This window comes from Sycon ciliatum, chromosome 4, assembly GCF_964019385.1.
Source record: "Sycon ciliatum chromosome 4, ocSycCili1.1, whole genome shotgun sequence".
NCBI classification, from domain to species: domain Eukaryota; kingdom Metazoa; phylum Porifera; class Calcarea; order Leucosolenida; family Sycettidae; genus Sycon; species Sycon ciliatum.
Window position 1 is genome coordinate 39,112,518 of NC_088646.1, and position 19,109 is coordinate 39,131,626.

Genomic DNA, 19,109 nt, shown 5'->3' on the forward strand with positions numbered 1-19,109 from the left:
TCAAGGACGACGGCATTTTTGGAAGGAAATTTCGAATTTTGGAGAAGAAGCTTGCTTTCGGAAAAATGTTCCTTTCACGCAAGGCAGCATGCCAGGTCAGGCGTGTGAACCAGGTGAACTGTGTCGGCAGATCGACGTTTACGTTCCAGGCCGACAGTTTTTTGACCAAGCCGTGAATCGCCCTCGCTCTGACTCGCCCGGCTACGAAGGAGTAATTTTACAACTCTTCAGGCCAGCTACAGGTCTCTGATGCAGAGCTGCAAGTGACGGATATCGGTCATTTGCAGCCACTACTTAGGGCCTCCTGGTCGTTGCAATCTGATACATAATAGAGAGGTTCCGCACTACGTAAAGTTGAGCAACTTTACGTTAGTGGGCGGGGAAAACCCGTGAATTCGCGAGTTTGCACTCCACTTACGGAAAGTTGTCTACGTAGAGTACGTAGATAGGGCTCTGATAACGTAGCTGGTCCGTAAGTGGATTGGGGTACAAATTTATGACTCTCTCCCCAGGTCGATCTGGTCGTACACTGCCGCGTTCGGAGTTGCCAAGGGCAGCTACGTGATTTGAAAACTCCGTATGGCGGAACACAGATGCGCATGCAGTTTACGTAAGACTTTCCGTAGATCGACTACGTTTTTTACTAACGTAATTACGTTATGCGGAACCTCTCTAATATACCTCGTCTATGACGAGTACGAGTACAGTGTATGCATGAATGATCGATCCGGCCGTGCCGGGATCGATTATGATTGTGTCGGGTTTCACCATGGAAACGCAGGTCTGCGCTGAGGCGGATGATGAGGTCCCGCGATCCCTGATCCCACGCAGTTCGAAAACAACCACCCACACGAAAAAGTAGAGAAAAAACGAGAAAGAGTAGAAGTATCCGGATCTGGTTATTTTCTGTTGTTGAGTGTTTTCAAAATGAAAGACCATTCAAGGTAAAAATAATTGTCATGGCTCAGGGGAAGGTGTCGCCATTGGTGTCCTTTGGGGCTGCAGCATTAGGTGTGCTTGGAACTTTCCTTGGTCTTCCTTCTTGGAATGTTTACTGTGCTGCGGCTTGCGTGCTGCTATTTTGTGGAGGAGTATTTTCATTCTATTTATCACGACGCGATTATTTTCATCGTCTGTTTGCCAAAGTGGTAAAGACGCAAGGAGCCCAGGCATCGTCCCTAAAGTTTGCAGACGGCAAGACTGCATCAGTGCCTGCTGCTCGTCAGTCTGGTTTGCCTGCAGCTAGTGCTGCTGGCAGGGCTGCTGCTGCTGTTGTTACCAATAATGACGTCATGCAGAGTGGCAGTAATGCTGTCGGCCAAGGGGCTGCCTTTACGAATGTGCAGCAGGCCGCTTCACAGCTCAGGAGGCCAGTCTTGCGAGCTGATCCCCTCAGTCGAAAATTAGAATTTGGGTGAGTGTCTGTGAACCTAGTGTGCTTGTAGTTCTTTTTGGGTATACAGTCTACTTCGCTAATAACGACTGCGGATATAACGACAATTCGCGAATAACGACAGAATGTCCATGCCCAGGGCAAAGTCCCATCTACCTGTACACATATAATGAGACTTCGGGTATAACGACACTTTTCTAATGACCCGCCTGGTGTCGTTATATGCAAAGTTGACTGTACACCGGTGCAGAATTCGGGTCCAGGTTGACATAGCAGCGTGCACCCGATTAGCATGGCTCAGCTATGGTGTAGTCACCGATTAAGCAGCGACCGTTCAGCATTTTCTTCAGACTTCGAAACTCACGCTTCCTGTGAATCCACAGAGGCGGGTGGGATGCAGCCCTCACTGTAACACACACACACTTCACGTACAAACTAGCATGCAGGGAGCCCCAAGTCATAAGATATTCACTGGTTTGAGGGAAAGATGCAAACGGTAAAAGTCTGAAGAAAAAATGGACTGTAACCACCAGCACTCGAACCAGTGACCCTTGCTTATGGCTAGCGATGCTCTACCAATATTAGCAATAAATAGCTATGACTATTTGGGGCATTGGCAACATGTCAGTACTGCCAACCTTGTATGTACGCCATCTGTGTGCTGCCGTGGGGGTGATGTTCACTACAGTCTGTCCTTCAAAGTGTGCAGCCAGGGGTTCTTGAAGTTGTGCCCTCTAACACACACTTTCTACTACTGTCTACCTGTCAAGGGAGGGGGGCCAACAAAGTGTCAGGATACTTTGTTTTTGTCTAAACCGGAAGCGCAAACCGGCAGTCAATTGCATTGACAGTTGTCAATGTGTGCAGATTGTCAAGTTTCATTTTCTTTTTATTAAAATTTTTTGTTTGTTTTGTTTTGCTTTTTCTTTAGTAACTGTTGTGTCAGGCCAGTGATATCATGTTCTGTGATCGCCCGTATAAGAGGCTTATTCAACAATGGCATTGACAGTTGCCACCTAGTTGATCAGTTTTCACCAGGGAGTAGTAAAATACATTTTTTTACTACTCCCTGGTTTTCACAGGATCGTCACTGGATAATATCAACACCCATCTTCTCGAATTGCCACTGCACTTTCCCACCTGACACAGCAAATACACACACTTTGCAAGTGTACTTGTCACATACACACATCACTTTTAGCATTCCCACACTTGGCACTGTTCTTGTATGTGCTGTGATAGTTTTTTCTTCTTTCGCTCTGTTCTCTTCCAATGGTCACCTTACAAGTGAAGACTGTTTAGTTTCTTTGCCAATTGCATGACCGGGATGTGTGAGTTGTAGAGCATTCATCTGGCTGTATTGTTTGTAGTTATATACTGGTACCATGTTTTGCCTCCTCTTCCTCATCGATGCCCTGATGATGCCCTATGGGCGAATTATTGGCTATTTTTCTCACTTAGTCAGTGCAGCTGATAGTCTGTTCCGGGAATGGAGGTGTTTTCGATCCTCTCAGGTACTCAAGATTAGTTCATGATAGGCTGCTAGTGACGGAGCAAGTATGGTAATCAATGAATAGCATGCGTAGGCATTGTGAAAACGGTTTCACGAAATACTGTACATGAACAGCAGGTGTGTGTGTGTGTGTGTGTGTGTGTGTGTGTGTGTGTGTGTGTGTGTGTGTGTGTGTGCGTGTGCATGTCTGTGCGCACGTGTGTGTGTGTGTGTGATGTGTGTGTGTCTGCGTGTGCGTGCACTGTGTCTGTGTGTGTGCTTGCAGGAAGTCGCCACCGTTCATGCGAAGGCGCACGGCCGAACTCTCCCCTGTGCCACCGGCTCCCCTGCCATCACGACAGGAGGCAGCATTTGCTCGCCTCCAGTCCAGCAGCCAGCTTAGCATGCCTGTATCACATCTGTCTGTCGACAGAGCAGCATCACCAGCCATGCCAGCAGCAGCATCTGCAGCAGCAGGCCTAGAAGGAAGCCTTGTGGCGGTTGCCTCCCGCGCGCTGAATACGCAGGGCAGGTCCGATATGGTGGCGAGTCCAGTCATGAGCCGTGTGGCACCACCATCTCGTCCTCCGGTGTCAATCAGCAAAGAAAGGTATATTTTGTACTCCAGTAGAGTTGCCTGGAGTCGTCTAATGCTCCGTGTCAGGTCTGGAGTGTTGGTTTGCTCTTGCTTGTACTGCCTCGTAATCAGTGTGTGACTGTGTGACTGTTTTACTGCTGCGAGGAGAATGGGATGAAGAGCTTGTGGATACTTCCTGTACATTATCTAGTTAAATTAAGACTAGTTTGCAATCTTAATACTATGTGTGAAGTATTTTGTGTGTGATCTGGTTTGTATGCCTTGCCCACTGTGTTATCATCAATTACGTGGCATCGTACACGTAGTGTGTATGCATGGTACTGGTGTAGGGCACTTGTAAGTGTCTGTTGACTGTGTTGTGTGAGTGACACAGTGTAGACACGGGTTTACTGGGCTGATGCTGACCTGTGCTGTAGCGTGTGGCACTGTCAGTATGTGAGGGCATTTCTGCACAGGTAGCTACGCTCCCCGCTGGTCCCCCATTGCACTGACCCTCCACAACCAGACCTGTATGTATGCACATCTATGCGTGCACAATGTCATGTACCGTAAAGTCCGCTGCAAACGCCCACTTCGCAGCAAACGCCCACCCCAGCAGGTCCATACTATTTTCGTCTTTTTCAGGTCAATATAGTTGTAAACAACTGGCATGAAGGTCGAATGCGTACGAGAACGACTGTAATGCCTACAAACTGCCTATGTCTTACCAGGAGGCTGTGCAAAAGCGATTGTCATTATCTTGCTGCAAAGATAAACTTCTGTCGAGATTTCCCTTCATTCGATAAATGTCTTTGTTTTTACTTCGTTGTCCATGTGGTGATGCCCCAGAGTCCATCTGGTTTTCAAATCATGAAAATTCTGCATTGCCACGATGTCGCGCTTTCAGAACGGAATGGTGATTGTTCTGACGAGGCGTCATTTAACGACTTGACCTGTCGCCGTATTGCAGTTGCAAGTCGAACAGGGGGGATGTCACAGAAGCTGCACCTACAAAGTCGCTGCTAACTTGTTGAAAACTCTGAAGTGCTCGAGAAAAACCCTTGCCTTTGCGTGATGCGTGATTTGGAAATGATGGCTTCAAACACCGTCAGAAGTGTATTTTAAAAGGTTCCTGCAATACTCTGTTCTTCACTACCTTGTTATTCGGAAGAAACTACCGTTTGGATTTGCGCAATAAAACAACCATCATCATAAAATCACTAGGAGCTAGCTCGTAGCTAGTGCCCAAAGATTCTTTGAAACCAGGAAAGTGGACATAGTTTACCGTAGCAAAGCCCTCTTCGCACTACGGTGTGAGATGCACTTTCGTACAGTAGGGGTGACAGTGCATGGGGTCAGTGTGCACAGGCCAGCAGATCTTGCAAAAACGGGGTGGGCGTTTGCAGCGGACTTTACGGTACATGTACTGTATAACTATGTTTATTCATGGTGTCTGTGCTACCTCACTCTTGTCTCTGTGCCCTCTCCTACAGTGAGCCAGCTCCCAATCCGGCTGCCAAGGAGACTGTCATGGCGGCACTCAAGCAAAAGTGCAGGTAAATCTCCATGGATGCTGCTGCATTACAGTACATGTACACCGGGTATTCTTGATTGGCACAATTATGTGAGCAGTCTGTTGGTATGGAGACCATGGACCATGAGGCATGACACACAGCTGCAGCTGAGCGGCAAGCGTGTGACAAAAGTGCAGTCTGAGTGTGTGGCGTTGGTGGTGGCATTTCTCAAATGCCCTCAGGTTCTCACACATACTTGTATGGCATTGTTTGCAATGGGAGAATAGTTCATTTCTCCTGGCAATACTATAAATAGTTTGTCCGTGTGTATTTCGTCATCGTACTTTACGTGTTGTCTTGACTGCAGAAAGCGCGCATCGTCTGATGACGATGACAGCGAACAGCTTGCCAAGAAAATTCGGTAAGACCCAATAATACGGATGTGTACAGTAGGTATCGGTTATAGCGTGGGTGTTTGAAAAACGACTTTCTATTCTTATTTCCGATATTTCTTACACTCAATAAATCAAGTGTGGCATATCACATGCATGTGCGCATGGGCAGGAAGATCATCGTACATGGTGACAGTACTTCTGTGCATGTGGCTGGTCATAGTCCCATAGTCTTACCATGTGGCTATGCAAAATGAGTTACATGACCATAACAGTTGAATCTGCAGCACTGCGACGCAACGAGAGTCAGATCAGAACGGAATTGGACAGATGTTATAACTACAGCCAGTAACAGGCGATACACTTTGTACTAATCTGGCATGTTTCGCTACACAAAGTCCATTCTTAGGACCGATGTATTCTACTATGGGATAAAATTGCTTGTAAGAATAAATGTGCACTTGAAATCCATGTTATGATTATGAAAACATGAGAGTTCATTCTTGTAGGCAGTATATTCTTTTACACGACCACGCTATAACCGATACGCACTGTATATCCGTACATTGTAATGCCATTTACCGCCCATTTTTATCCTACTCTGCCCAGTTGTGGCACGGGAGAATAGAACATTCTGACCAATGGGTATGGCTATGCTATCATGTTTTAACTTTCTTGGAGACAGGAAGCTTATCAGGGAAAGGAAAACTGCTATCACCTAGTTGTGATGGTTACCAGCCTTTTTTTTGTGATGCTACTTATCCAAGTACTTCAAGTATGTTTCATTGGCTCTGGTTGCTTGTACGTGTATTTCGTTTGAAGAGAATGCCCGAAAACTGGTTCATGAATTTCGGAGATCTTATTGCTGATGATGGTGAAGAATAGCTTGAGATTTGTAGTTTTTTCTTTCTATCGTGTTTTGTTGTAGATTTGTGATTGGACAAGTTGATCTGGAAGAAAGTGACTTTGTGCATCATTTCTTTTCTCTCTTTTCTCTGTGTGCACTTTCGACTTTGCAGAACTGACTCGAGCAAGATCAGTAAGAAGCGGCCAGCCGATGTGTCAGAGAGTGTGGATAAATCACGCGATGTGAAGAAGGCAAGGCAGCAGCGAGACAAATCGACCGAGGAGCGTGCTAGCTCGCCCAAATCCAAAAGCAAGGTACAGCTCGCCTTTTTTCCCCGATACCAAGAGTACATAAACCAGAGTGTGCAACTCGGGATGGCTCCTGTGGGAGCGTAATTCGTGCACTACGTCATTTCTGACGGCATGGTAAGCCACAGGTACGGTGAAAAGTTGCGTAACCAGTCGCGGTGGTGCAGTTCACTGAGTTTGTCCTGATTTCAGTTTTTTGAGACGGATAGCCTGGTGACTTTACTTGTCGGTGGATGTACGCAGCGTACACAGTCACACAAAACACCGAAATCCTGAAACAGGACGTCTAAAATCAAGCAAACTTGGCTGATTTCCGGGCTATGAAACATGAAAATTTGAGCTCTACGCAAGTCGCGGCTTGGCTGATCTCATCAGGGTGACGTAGTGCACGAACTGCGCTGTTTCAGATCTGATATGCACAGTTGCACACTCTGGTTTATGTACTCTTGCCGATACGGTTAGGGGTCATCCGGATCTTTTTCACGAAATGAAAAAAGTTTAGCTATGACCCACCCCCACTCACCCTCCTCCTGAAACGAAAAAATGATTTGCCTTGAGACATTGTGCAGAAATTGATCTTTATTTTTTGTTCACAGCACACAAAGAGCCTTCTGACGTGTGCACTAAACAACACCATCTATGCGCAAAACGTCATTTTTTTTGCAAAATTGGCCATCTGTTCGGTTTTTCAGCTCATTTTTTGGACGGGCGACCACTCTTCAGCTGGTGTCCCTCCGCCTTGTGGTGCTGTTGAAGCTGGTAATTGGTGGTAAATGCCATGTTGCAGCCGTCATACTTGCGACGATGGCACACCCGTTTTGCTGCTAATGACTCAGCTGCTGATGTCACGGTTTGTGATGCGGTAGCTGAAGCCTCGGCAGTTGACGAATTGGCGGATGTCTCGTTTGAGGCCTTCCTATACTCTTTCCAGTTGACCAGATGAACTAAGCACACATGACGGTTCAGCATCGGACAGACGTAAAGACGTAGCTGCAACCAAACTGGCAGCGATCTGGCTCACCAGACGGTAAACCAGAATCAAGCAGTAGCTGTGCTTTGCCTAGAGAATGTTAAGTGCGGCATGCTAGCTATGTACAATAGTGCCTAGTGGCCAGCAAGATGTGCACTGGCACACTGGGTGTAGACGTGAACAGACCGCCACCGTAAGAACGAAGAAGATTAACAGCTTTGACAGCCTCAACAGGATGGGCAACGCAATGTTCACAGCTATCATCGTCACACTTTAGAAAGGTTGTCTGGTACGTGGAGCGTGAAACATGCCTGCAGAGAAATGACAGCAGTGATCGAGTCTCCTGCATTGCTGCATCTCGTTCAATGACACATCGTGACGACTTGACGAAAGTAGCCAGGTCCTCGTGGTCTCCATCACGTTCCTCACAGTCCGTGCTGGGTACACCACTAGGCATGACAGCTTGGCTATAAAACGTCAGCTTGTCCCAGTATCCACAGAGGATATCGATAGCTTTAAGTCCAATTAGTTGGCTGACTTCGTCAAGCAGCGACACCAGCGAAACCTTGGCGGTGACATCCTGTGTCAAAATTCTGCACTTGTCAACTTTCAACTTTGCTAGGAGCTTCTCAATCGTGGCTTTGTGCGGCCTCGAAAATTCAGGAGCGGACATGCACACAGGCGGAGAAGCGCTCGCACAACTCTCCGATGGAGGCACATCACGATCACGCAGAAATGATTTCGTCGACTTGCTGTCAGCGCTCGCCAACCTTTCTGCTCTATCCATCAGTGACTTCCTTGCGTCGGCATCGTGCTTGTAGAGTAGTGTCCATTCTCGTTGAGCAACAGCCAAGAACTGCTTTCTGCTGGGTTGCCACACCTGCCAACATGTCAGTAGCCTGCCGATTTTGGAGGCATGTCACGACCTGCCGGCAGTTGACCTTCTCCTGCCGACAACAGCCATGAAAATGTTCAATTTTGACCTTCTGCTTGGTTTAGAAGTCATGATGCAGATTCCGGGGCCAAAGGCTCCGGATGATGCATTTTTTTAATCCTGCTGATGTTTGGCTAAAATGGTGTGGCAACACTGCCACAATGCCTCCATCACTCGGTAATACTTGGTGTTGGGCAGGCCGGGCCGAAAAAGCGGTCCCTTCTTCGCCTGCTTCCCAAAAAGATTTGGCTGCGTAAATTAGGCATTTTGGCAGAAAAAACAGGTGCATGCCAATGTTATGTGAGCACATGTACCGGTATGTGTCGTGGACATAGTGCACGGTCTACCGCGTGGGAGGCGGCATCTTTGTAATGCTGGCTTGTATATGTACGAGTACTAGGTAGAGACATGCATGCATGGGTACGCGATGATTTCTTAGAGTTTCAATATTTTTCAAAACGAAACTGGCTGCTACCCTGGGGTCCCACCCGGCCATAAACAAAACTTGTTCGTTTCGTAAAAAAAAAAAAAGATTATTGCAGACGGCCCCTTAGCCAATTCACTCTCCGTTACTTTGCGATGAGTGGTAGTTCAATGGACACTCTCTGTTGTGGGAGATCTACGTTTTCAAATCTGGGAAATCTGGTTTGCTACCCGCTTCTTTACATACATTGGTATAACATGAAAATTAATGATCATGGGGTAGCAGTCCTTGTACATGTACAGGGCTGCTCAATGAAATTCGATTTTGTGAGTCAAGCACATGCCGGGATGTTCACTGGTGCAGGGCGCTCACTTGACTCGCTCCATCGGATTCCGTTGAGCCGCACTGTAGTTTGCCTTCTGTGTACTGTAAAACACAGTATTTTCGGTGATTTCGGTAGAGAAACCAGTCACCTAAAGTTAGATTACACCTAAAAGGCACTGGAGTATGCACTGTATGTGAAGGGAATGCTGGTTACTTAATTCTAAGTTACACCTGAAACCCATCAGGTCCCTGACACCGAATTTTTAATACACCGAAAATTAGTTTACATGTTTTACAACAATATTGTAAAATATGTAATACTTCTGCTGCTGCTGCTGCTGCTGCTGTGCTCTTGCACCGCAGGGCAAGCGGAAAGCAGCCGATGACACTGCAGAGGGTACACGCAAGAGGCAAACAACGGAGAAGGATGCTGTCTCCTCGGATACCAGCATGTCTGAAGAGGCACCTGCAGAAAAGGAGCCTGCTTCATCATCTTCACCCGGTGCCTCATCTTCCACATCTTCACCTGGAAAAGGAAGGTAAAGAACTTTTAAAAGAAGTCTAAGAAATTATTGTGAATTGCCATCAAAACAATAAATTACAAGTGGTGTCATTGAGTAGTAGGGATGGTACCTGTGCTACCCGTAATTAGAGCGGGTGTTCGGGTAGCAGTTTGCTCATGAGAACCTGATCGGGTAGTTGGAGGACGGTGTTTTCGCAATTGTGTTCGCAACTCTCACCCATTGCAGCCCTATAAATTACCCTCTACCGGTATATGTACAGTGAAAATGTAGTTTCAACAAATGACTGGGGTACGTGTGAGCCTGCTTAAAGTCTTGACCACCGTGGAAGGTTAGGTCTACTTTTTATCACGGTCTTCGATCCGAATGGTATACATTGTACTATGTGGATGAGTTCACTCTCATTTTTTTGCATAGCAGATTTTGCTATAAACCCCAGTTATGTAGCAGTCTTTGATTGTTGATCGGCCCTTTTTCAATGATTCCGTGTATTGTCCTTCTTGTGAGTGATTCCTGAAACCCCATCTACAAAATAGCGACTGAAATTGTCTTTAGACCCTGGAGGGCTTGTGTTTCTTGCCCAGCTGGCAGAAATTAGCACAGGGTTATCATAGAGCGTTTGTCACTGCCTCTCCGTGAAAGACGAACACTGGTACGGGAACTTCTCTGCCCCTGCTCTCTTGTGCTGAAGGACGTTGCGCATTCTGGACGATGACGAGATTGAGATGACCGAAGACCCGCTACCTCAGACCAGGGCGAGCGCGTCCAACCAGCAGAAAGCGGCGCTGGTCAACAAGAACACTGCCACCACCACCGGGGCACCGATCAAGAGTTTGCCAAACAAGTTGGTGAGCAGCAGTCGTACCTCGGCGGCGACGGCTAACAACAACCATAAACAGAGCAGTAAGAAAGCAACTTCTGGCAAGGACAAGGAGGCGGTGAATTCTGATGACGCTGCTGCAAAGGTAAGAACAACTTGTATTGTGTAGTACAGTAAAAGCTGTCAAGGCGACCACTCGGATAAGGTGACCACTCGGATAAGGTGACCACTCGGATAAGGTGACCACTCGGATAAGGTGACCACTCGGATAAGGTGACCACTCGGATAAGGTGACCACTCGGATAAGGTGACCACTCGGATAAGGTGACCACTCGGATAAGGTGACCACCTGGCCCAGAAGACCACTGCAACCAGGACCAAGGGACACTATTTCCAGTCAAATGACCCTGGATAAGGAGACCACCTGATTACAGAGACCGCACTTTGAAGGTCCCTTGAGCAGTCGTCTTAGACAGGCTTCACTGTATGTCAACCTGACAGATATTGTTGTGCTTACATCAATCGTCTTGAGCTGGCAGGGTAGTTCCTTGTACCCTGCAGCACCACTCTGTATGAGCAAGGGTAGCTTTTCTTGCCTGCAATATTACCTGGCTCCAGACTGGACTCCAGCTGGCACTATCTGGGGTTGTGGGTGTCTGTGTTGGTGATGGTGTGTGTTGGTGATGGTATGTGTGTGTGTTGGTGTGTGTGTGTGGGGGGGGGGGGGGGGGGGGGGTGTTGCTGTGTGTTGGTGTGGGGGGGGGGGGGGGGGGGGTATGTGTGTTGCTGTGTTGGTGGGTGTGTGTTGGTGTTGCTGTGTGTTGGCATGTGTTGGTGTTGCTGTGTGTTGGCATGTGTTGGTGTTGCTGTGTGTTGGCATGTGTTGGTGTTGCTGTGTGTTGCTGTGTGTTGGCATGTGTTGGTGTTGCTGTGTGTTGGCATGTGTTGGTGTTGCTGTGTGTTGGCATGTGTTGGTGTTGCTGTGTGTTGGCATGTGTTGGTGTTGCTGTGTGTTGGCATGTGTTGGTGTTGCTGTGTGTTGGCATGTGTTGGTGTTGCTGTGTGTTGGCATGTGTTGGTGATGTTGTGTGTTGGCATGTGTTGGTGTTGCTGTGTGTTGGCATGTGTTGGTGTTGCTGTGTGTTGACATGTGTTGGTGTTGCTGTGTGTTGGCATGTGTTGGTGTTGCTGTGTGTTGGCATGTGTTGGTGTTGCTGTGTGTTGGCATGTGTTGGTGTTGCTGTGTGCTGGCATGTGTTGGTGTTGCTGTGTGTTGGCATGTGTTGGTGTTGCTGTGTGTTGGCATGTGTTGGTGTTGCTGTGTGTTGGCATGTGTTGGTGATGTTGTGTGTTGGCATGTGTTGGTGTTGCTGTGTGTTGGCATGTGTTGGTGTTGCTGTGTGTTGGCATGTGTTGGTGTTGCTGTGTGTTGGCATGTGTTGGTGTTGCTGTGTGTTGGCATGTGTTGGTGTTGCTGTGTGTTGGCATGTGTTCGTGTTGCTGTGTTTTGGCATGTGTTGGTGTTGCTGTGTGTTGGCATGTGTTGGTGATGTTGTGTGTTGGCATGTGTTGGTGTTGCTGTGTGTTGGCATGTGTTGGTGTTGCTGTGTGTTGGCATGTGTTGGTGTTGCTGTGTGTTGGCATGTGTTGGTGTTGCTGTGTGTTGGCATGTGTTGGTGTTGCTGTGTGTTGGCATGTGTTGGTGTTGCTGTGTGTTGGCATGTGTTGGTGTTGCTGTGTGTTGGCATGTGTTGGTGATGTTGTGTGTTGGCATGTGTTGGTGTTGCTGTGTGTTGGCATGTGTTGGTGTTGCTGTGTGTTGGCATGTGTTGGTGTTGCTGTGTGTTGGCATGTGTTGGTGTTGCTGTGTGTTGGCATGTGTTGGTGTTGCTGTGTGTTGGCATGTGTTGGTGTTGCTGTGTGTTGGCATGTGTTGGTGTTGCTGTGTGTTGGCATGTGTTGGTGATGTTGTGTGTTGGCATGTGTTGGTGTTGCTGTGTGTTGGCATGTGTTGGTGTTGCTGTGTGTTGGCATGTGTTGGTGTTGCTGTGTGTTGACATGTGTTGGTGTTGCTGTGTGTTGGCATGTGTTGGTGTTGCTGTGTGTTGGCATGTGTTGGTGTTGCTGTGTGTTGGCATGTGTTGGTGTTGCTGTGTGCTGGCATGTGTTGGTGTTGCTGTGTGTTGGCATGTGTTGGTGTTGCTGTGTGTTGGCATGTGTTGGTGTTGCTGTGTGTTGGCATGTGTTGGTGTTGCTGTGTGTTGGCATGTGTTGGTGATGTTGTGTGTTGGCATGTGTTGGTGTTGCTGTGTGTTGGCATGTGTTGGTGTTGCTGTGTGTTGGCATGTGTTGGTGTTGCTGTGTGTTGGCATGTGTTGGTGTTGCTGTGTGTTGGCATGTGTTGGTGTTGCTGTGTGTTGGCATGTGTTGGTATTGCTGTGTTTTGGCATGTGTTGGTGTTGCTGTGTGTTGGCATGTGTTGGTGATGTTGTGTGTTGGCATGTGTTGGTGTTGCTGTGTGTTGGCGTGTGTTGGTGTTGCTGTGTGTTGACATGTGTTGGTGTTGCTGTGTGTTGGCATGTGTTGGTGTTGCTGTGTGTTGGCATGTGTTGGTGTTGCTGTGTGTTGGCATGTGTTGGTGTTGCTGTGTGTTGGCATGTGTTGGTGTTGCTGTGTGTTGGCATGTGTTGGTGTTGCTGTGTGTTGCTGTGTGTTGGCATGTGTTGGTGTTGCTGTGTGTTGGCATGTGTTGGTGTTGCTGTGTGTTGGCATGTGTTGGTGTTGCTGTGTGTTGGCATGTGTTGGTGTTGCTGTGTGTTGGCATGTGTTGGTGTTGCTGTGTGTTGGCATGTGTTGGTGATGTTGTGTGTTGGCATGTGTTGGTGTTGCTGTGTGTTGGCATGTGTTGGTGTTGCTGTGTGTTGACATGTGTTGGTGTTGCTGTGTGTTGGCATGTGTTGGTGATGTTGTGTGTTGGCATGTGTTGGTGTTGCTGTGTGTTGGCATGTGTTGGTGTTGCTGTGTGTTGGCATGTGTTGGTGTTGCTGTGTGTTGGCATGTGTTGGTGTTGCTGTGTGTTGGCATGTGTTGGTGTTGCTGTGTGTTGGCATGTGTTGGTGTTGCTGTGTGTTGGCATGTGTTGGCATGTGTTGGTGTTGCTGTGTGTTGGCATGTGTTGGTGTTGCTGTGTGTTGGCATGTGTTGGCATGTGTTGGTGTTGCTGTGTGTTGGCATGTGTTGGTGTTGCTGTGTGTTGGCATGTGTTGGTGTTACTGTGTGTTGGCATGTGTTGGTGTTGCTGTGTGTTGGCATGTGTTGGTGTTGCTGTGTGTTGGCATGTGCTGGTGTTGCTGTGTGTTGGCATGTGTTGGTGTTGCTGTGTGTTGGCATGTGTTGGTGATGTTGTGTGTTGGCATGTGTTGGTGATGTTGTGTGTTGGCATGTGTTGGTGATGTTGTGTGATGGTTTACCCAGAGGAAGCAGACACCTAAACAGGCAACAGTACCACTGACGCACTGTGTACTTAGTAACTACTACTTACGACACTGTCCAAAGTCTTTTGGGGTTGCTTTTTCTTCTTTTGCGTTTCTGTTGCGGCATTGCATTGTATACAGGCTCCATCAACAAAGCCACACACAAAGAGAGTAGCCACGAGTATTGGTGGTGCAAAGCTGCGAGAGATACCTCTTGTGGACAGTAGCTTGCTGACTCGACCGAGCCCACAGGTAAGGGAATTCATTGCCATGACTCTGCCTCGTGCCGCACAGTTGTATAGACTGCAGTTTACATATAGCTCACTGTAGTCTACTGTTGTCTTGCTGGCCTGCAGTGCCAGTCTAGGTCTCTCTCTCTCTCTTCTCTCTCTCTCTCTCTCTCTCTCTCTCTCTCTCTCTCTCTCTCTCTCTCTCTCTCTCTCTCTCTCTCTCTCTCTCTCTCTCTCTCTCTCTCTCTGTCTTTCTCTCTTTCTCTCTCCTTCTGAGCTTGCCTTCTCTGTATGTCTGACCAAGACATTGTTTGCCATGCTGTGTTTGTTATTGTGGTACAGAATGTTGGTATTGAGCGCAGCCATTCACCAGAGGTAGCACCTACCTCTGAAGACATCCAGGAAGACCGTGCAGCTGCTCGTCAACGTGTTAAGTACTTGCTTCAAGACGACGATGACGACGATGAGGAAGAAGAGGCAGCTAACCGCAAGGTGAAAACTGCCAAACCTGTTCCAGCCACAACTGCCAGTGCAAGCTCTGCGTCAGCAGCATCCACCACTGCTGCTCCCAGCTCCACCTTGTCGTCAACACTCAGCTCTGGTGCTGCTACTGGTGGTGGTCTTTCTCTAGGAACTGGCAGTACGTCTACAGGTGGATCGTCAGTGACTGGCTCTACTGCCATGCCATCGTCAGGCCTGTCTGCTGCACTCAGTCAGCTGTCTAAGTCGCCCGCTGGTGCCGCGGCTACATCCGCTCCTACAGCCGCATCACAGCTCTCTGTTGGCTCCGTCCTGGGCGGCTTGAGCTCATCTGCTGCACCGCTGCCGTCATCATCGAGTGCAGGTAGCAGTGCCGCGGGTGCTGCTTCTACAACCTCAGTCACAGGTGCTCTCGGCCAACTGTCATCATCCGCAGGCAGCACTGTTGCAGCAGGTAGTGGTAGCAGTACTGGTTTCAAATTACCTAGCGGCATCGGCGGTGGTGGTGGACTTTCATTAGGTGGTGGCGGCCTTACACTGGGTGGTGGAGGACTCGGCTTGGGAAAGCCTGCTTCGTCTCAACCAGGAGCCGGTCTATCATCATTGGCATCTTCAGCTACGACTACTGCTGCCGCTGCCACTAGCTCTATGGCATCAGCTACCACCGCGTCAGGCGCTTCCCTGCCAACAGTTGCAGGCGCGTTGGGCTCGGGATTCTCTCTGCCTTCGACAGGTGCTGCGCAGAATTCCACTGGTGGTATACAGCTTGGTGGACTGAGTGGACTGGGTGGGTTGTCCACTAAGGCCCCTGCACCGGCTGCTGCTCCTGCTGCTGGCACTGGTCTCCAGCTGTCATCTGGTCTTGCTGCTCCTGCTCCTCCTGCTGCTGGCACTGGTCTCCAGCTGTCATCTAGTCTTGCTGCGGCTAGCAGCACTGCACCTGGTCAGGTACCAGCAAAGACAGGCGGCATGTTCGGCATGGGTGCAGCAGCAGCAGCGACGACAGCGGCAGCTACTGGTGCTGCTACCAACACCCCGTTGGGCGGAGGTTTGAGTGGTTTTTCTGCCACGTCCAACACAGGTCTACAGCAACAGCAGTCCTCTGTACAACCAGGTGGTCTGTTCTCAATGTCGGCGGCCAATCAAACACAACAACAACAGCCTCAGCTCGGCACAGCTGCTGCCCCTGCCCTGAGTTCCGGTCTGTTTTCCATGGGTGGTGCTGCTACTGCAGCTCCTGCACCTACTGCCACCGCCGCCACCACCGGTGGATCGGGTCTGTTCTCAATGCAGCCACAAGCGACAGCATCTGCTGGTGCAGCAACACGCACAGTAGCGGCGACAACAACTGGCTCGGCAATGCCGTCTGGCCTCTTCTCACAATCCGCCAATGCTGGTGCGGCAACAGGGGCTGCAGCAGCGACGGCGCCCATGGGTGGTTTGTTCTCCAACACTAGTGGCCAGTCCGCTGCTGCTGCTCCTAAGCCTGCAGCCACTGCCAGTCCTTTTCAAATGGCATCCACCGGCGCTGGCACTGGGGCTCCTGCAGCTGCCGGAGGTATGTTTGCTAGCATGCAACAACAGCAGCAGCAGGTACCAAGAGCTGGTGCAGTCGCCGGCATGGGCACCACAACTGGTGGTTTGTTTTCCAAGCAAGGTGGCGCTCCAACAGTGGCGCAGACCAACACAGCAGCTCCCGCTGGCGGCTTGTTTTCTAAGCCCGCTGCCGCGCCAACCACCGCCGGGGCCTTCAATTTCGCTGGTTCTGGCTCTGGCACAACAAATCAACCAGGTCCAGGCACTGCTGCAGCACCGGCCGCCTCGGCCAACTCCGGTTTCAATTTCGCAGCGGCTGCAGGTGCGACCACAGGTAAGTCCGGATTCTTTTGCTTGTGCATGCGTCTGTCTGTGCGCATGCATGCGTGTGCGGTTTTATGTATCTGTCAGCAGCAGCAGCATCTAGATTCTAGAAATAGTGTCTGTGGGTCTCTTCTGTTGCCGCAGCAGAATGTGTATCTGTCTTTGTATCTGTGTGTATCTGTGTGTATTTGTGTGTATCTGTGTGCATCTGTGTGTGCATCTGTGTGTGTATCTGTGTCTGTGTGCTCTGGGTGTGTACACCCTTACAGTAAGAGTACTGTGTCATGCTCTTCAGTACTGTAGGCAACGCAGCGTAGCGTGGCGCTGCACCTTCTTTCGTATTTTGCCCCCCCCCCCCATAATTTAAAGCGCCACATGTACACCTGTACAATGCATGGTTTGAATAGTCAACACCCTTGTGTTCCCTGTGCAGGATGCATTGTGTGCATGTGGGTACTAACAATCCCTGCGCAGGATGCATTGTGTGCATGTGGGTGCTAACAATCCCTGTGCAGGATGCATTGTGTGCATGTGGGTACTAACAATCCCTGTGCAGGATGCATTGTGTGCATGTGGGTACTAACAATCCCTGTGCAGGATGCATTGTGTGCATGTGGGTACTAACAATCCCTGTGCAGGATGCATTGTGTGCATGTGGGTACTAACAATCCCTGTGCAGGATGCATTGTGTGCATGTGGGTACTAACAAGCAAATCACTGGGCTGGCTCATTACTGTAGTGGAGTAAAAATGCCATTGTGCTTACATGATCATGCTGTGCTCCATGGAGCAATGCAGCTGTTCTTTTCTTGTAATACTCGTCAAGCTTTCCCAGCAGCCGCTCCTCTTCACTTTCAAGCTGGCTAGAACCCTGCTCAAACAGGAGACCATGCCGCAGACTCCATTTGATGTGTCCAGCATGTAGAACCTATTGTTGATGTGTCCAGCATGTAGAACCTAGTGTTGTACTGCACTGTGCATGTACTACTCACTATTCCACTGCTGTTGCTGCTGCTGCAGTCTTTTACTACAGTCTACTACATGTGCTCCAGATTTCAAGTGCTTATGTTCATGCCAAGTGTGTGTTGACTTGTCGCTATGTACAGGCGGTCAGGGTGCATCCATGTTCGGCTCAGCGACGACGTCAAACCCGACTGCTCAATCGTCTTCTCTGTTCTCCACAGCTGCCCAACAGGCAAACAAACCTGCTGCTACTGCCGGTACGGGGGCTGGTGGTTTGTTCTCTGCCGCAGGGGGCAGCACAACAGCCGCAACCAACATGTTCTCTCCTCCTGGTAATACAGCGGCTGCTGCTGCACCGTCGACTACAGGCTTTAACTTTGCAGCTGCTGCAAGTGGCAGCACACCTGGGTCAACAGCAGCGGCAGCACAGCCTGGTGCTATGGGCATGTTTGGAGGCGGTGCCGGCGCCGCATCATTCGCCTCGCCACCTGCGGCCGCAACCGGTTTCAACTTCGGCACGAACAGTACAACACCTGGAGGTGCCGCCAACGCTGCTGCAAACTTCGCCTCACCGCCTTTCCAGGGCACACCAGGGGCAGCAGGTAATACAGGAGCAGCTTCTACCACACCAAATGCCGCCTTCTCAGCAGGCGCTGCATCAGGGGGCGCAAGGAGACCAGCCCGGAGAAGGAAACGCTAGGTTGTGTGGTTGTTAGCTTGACAGGTACTCAGTTGTTCTCATGCTCTGGCACTCGTCACCTTCTTCCCTAACGCTATGTTCCTATGGCAGCAGCACAGCACACATCTTTAACTTCTTTCTTTTAACGTGGTGCTGTATCGTGGACGAATAACAGTTACTGCTGTTCCTTTCTACTCGTATGTTAGTGGTGATGCGCTCGGTGAGCTCTCTCTCTCTCTCTCTCTCTCTCTCTCTCTCTCTCTCTCTCTCTCTCTCTCTCTCTCTCTCTCTCTCTCTCTCTCTCTCTCTCTCTCTCTCTCTCTCCCCCCCCCCCCCTCTGCTAATTATCCTATTTCTCGCCTGCCATGTTCCTACGGTTTGCAAGCACGAGGTCTGCCTGTGTTTATCTGATTGTAATATTTAGTCCTGTCGTTTGGCTTGTGGTACCTGTAGTGACTGTAGCGGCTGTTGCAATTATTGTTTGCTATGATATTTCCACAGCGGGTGTTTCTTGGTTTGATATATTCTTTGATCTTTTTTTAACGAAACAAAAGTTTTAACCTCATGGCTAGCTTTTTTTGCCAGTATTCTTGTTTTATACTTCTGAAGTATTACTATTCACGGGTTTTTTCAGCACTCGCTCTCGTGTTTTCTTGTAGTGAGTCGTACATACCATAGTCGACGGAATATGGTGAGCAAAGTGTCCTTGATTTGTAACCTTCAATGCTGATGACCCTGCAGTTGCTGCATGTATGCGATCGAGCGTGTGTGCGTGTTCGTGTGTGTGTGTCCGTGCATGCATGTGCAGTGCTCAACTGCTTGGAAAAGCACATTAGCCGTCTAATCTCTCCAGGATTCTGCTGCTGTGTGATTGAAAGCCGTAGGCGTCTTGTGGACCGTGAGTGCATG

General features: G+C 49.3%; 1 protein-coding gene across 1 annotated transcript; it reads left to right on the forward strand.

Annotated features, from left to right (window-relative positions):
• The first annotated feature begins 883 nt into the window (after positions 1 to 883).
• LOC135816086 (mucin-19-like) lies at positions 884 to 18,924 on the forward strand. The gene is made up of 10 exons (XM_065329456.1): positions 884 to 1,414; positions 3,172 to 3,495; positions 4,956 to 5,018; positions 5,344 to 5,397; positions 6,388 to 6,529; positions 9,539 to 9,714; positions 10,388 to 10,661; positions 14,131 to 14,241; positions 14,562 to 16,569; positions 17,665 to 18,924. Exons 1-10 carry the CDS (start codon positions 960 to 962, stop codon positions 18,219 to 18,221), a joined length of 4,164 nt encoding a protein of 1,387 aa, XP_065185528.1. The 5' UTR covers positions 884 to 959; the 3' UTR covers positions 18,222 to 18,924.
• The last annotated feature ends 185 nt before the right edge of the window (positions 18,925 to 19,109 follow it).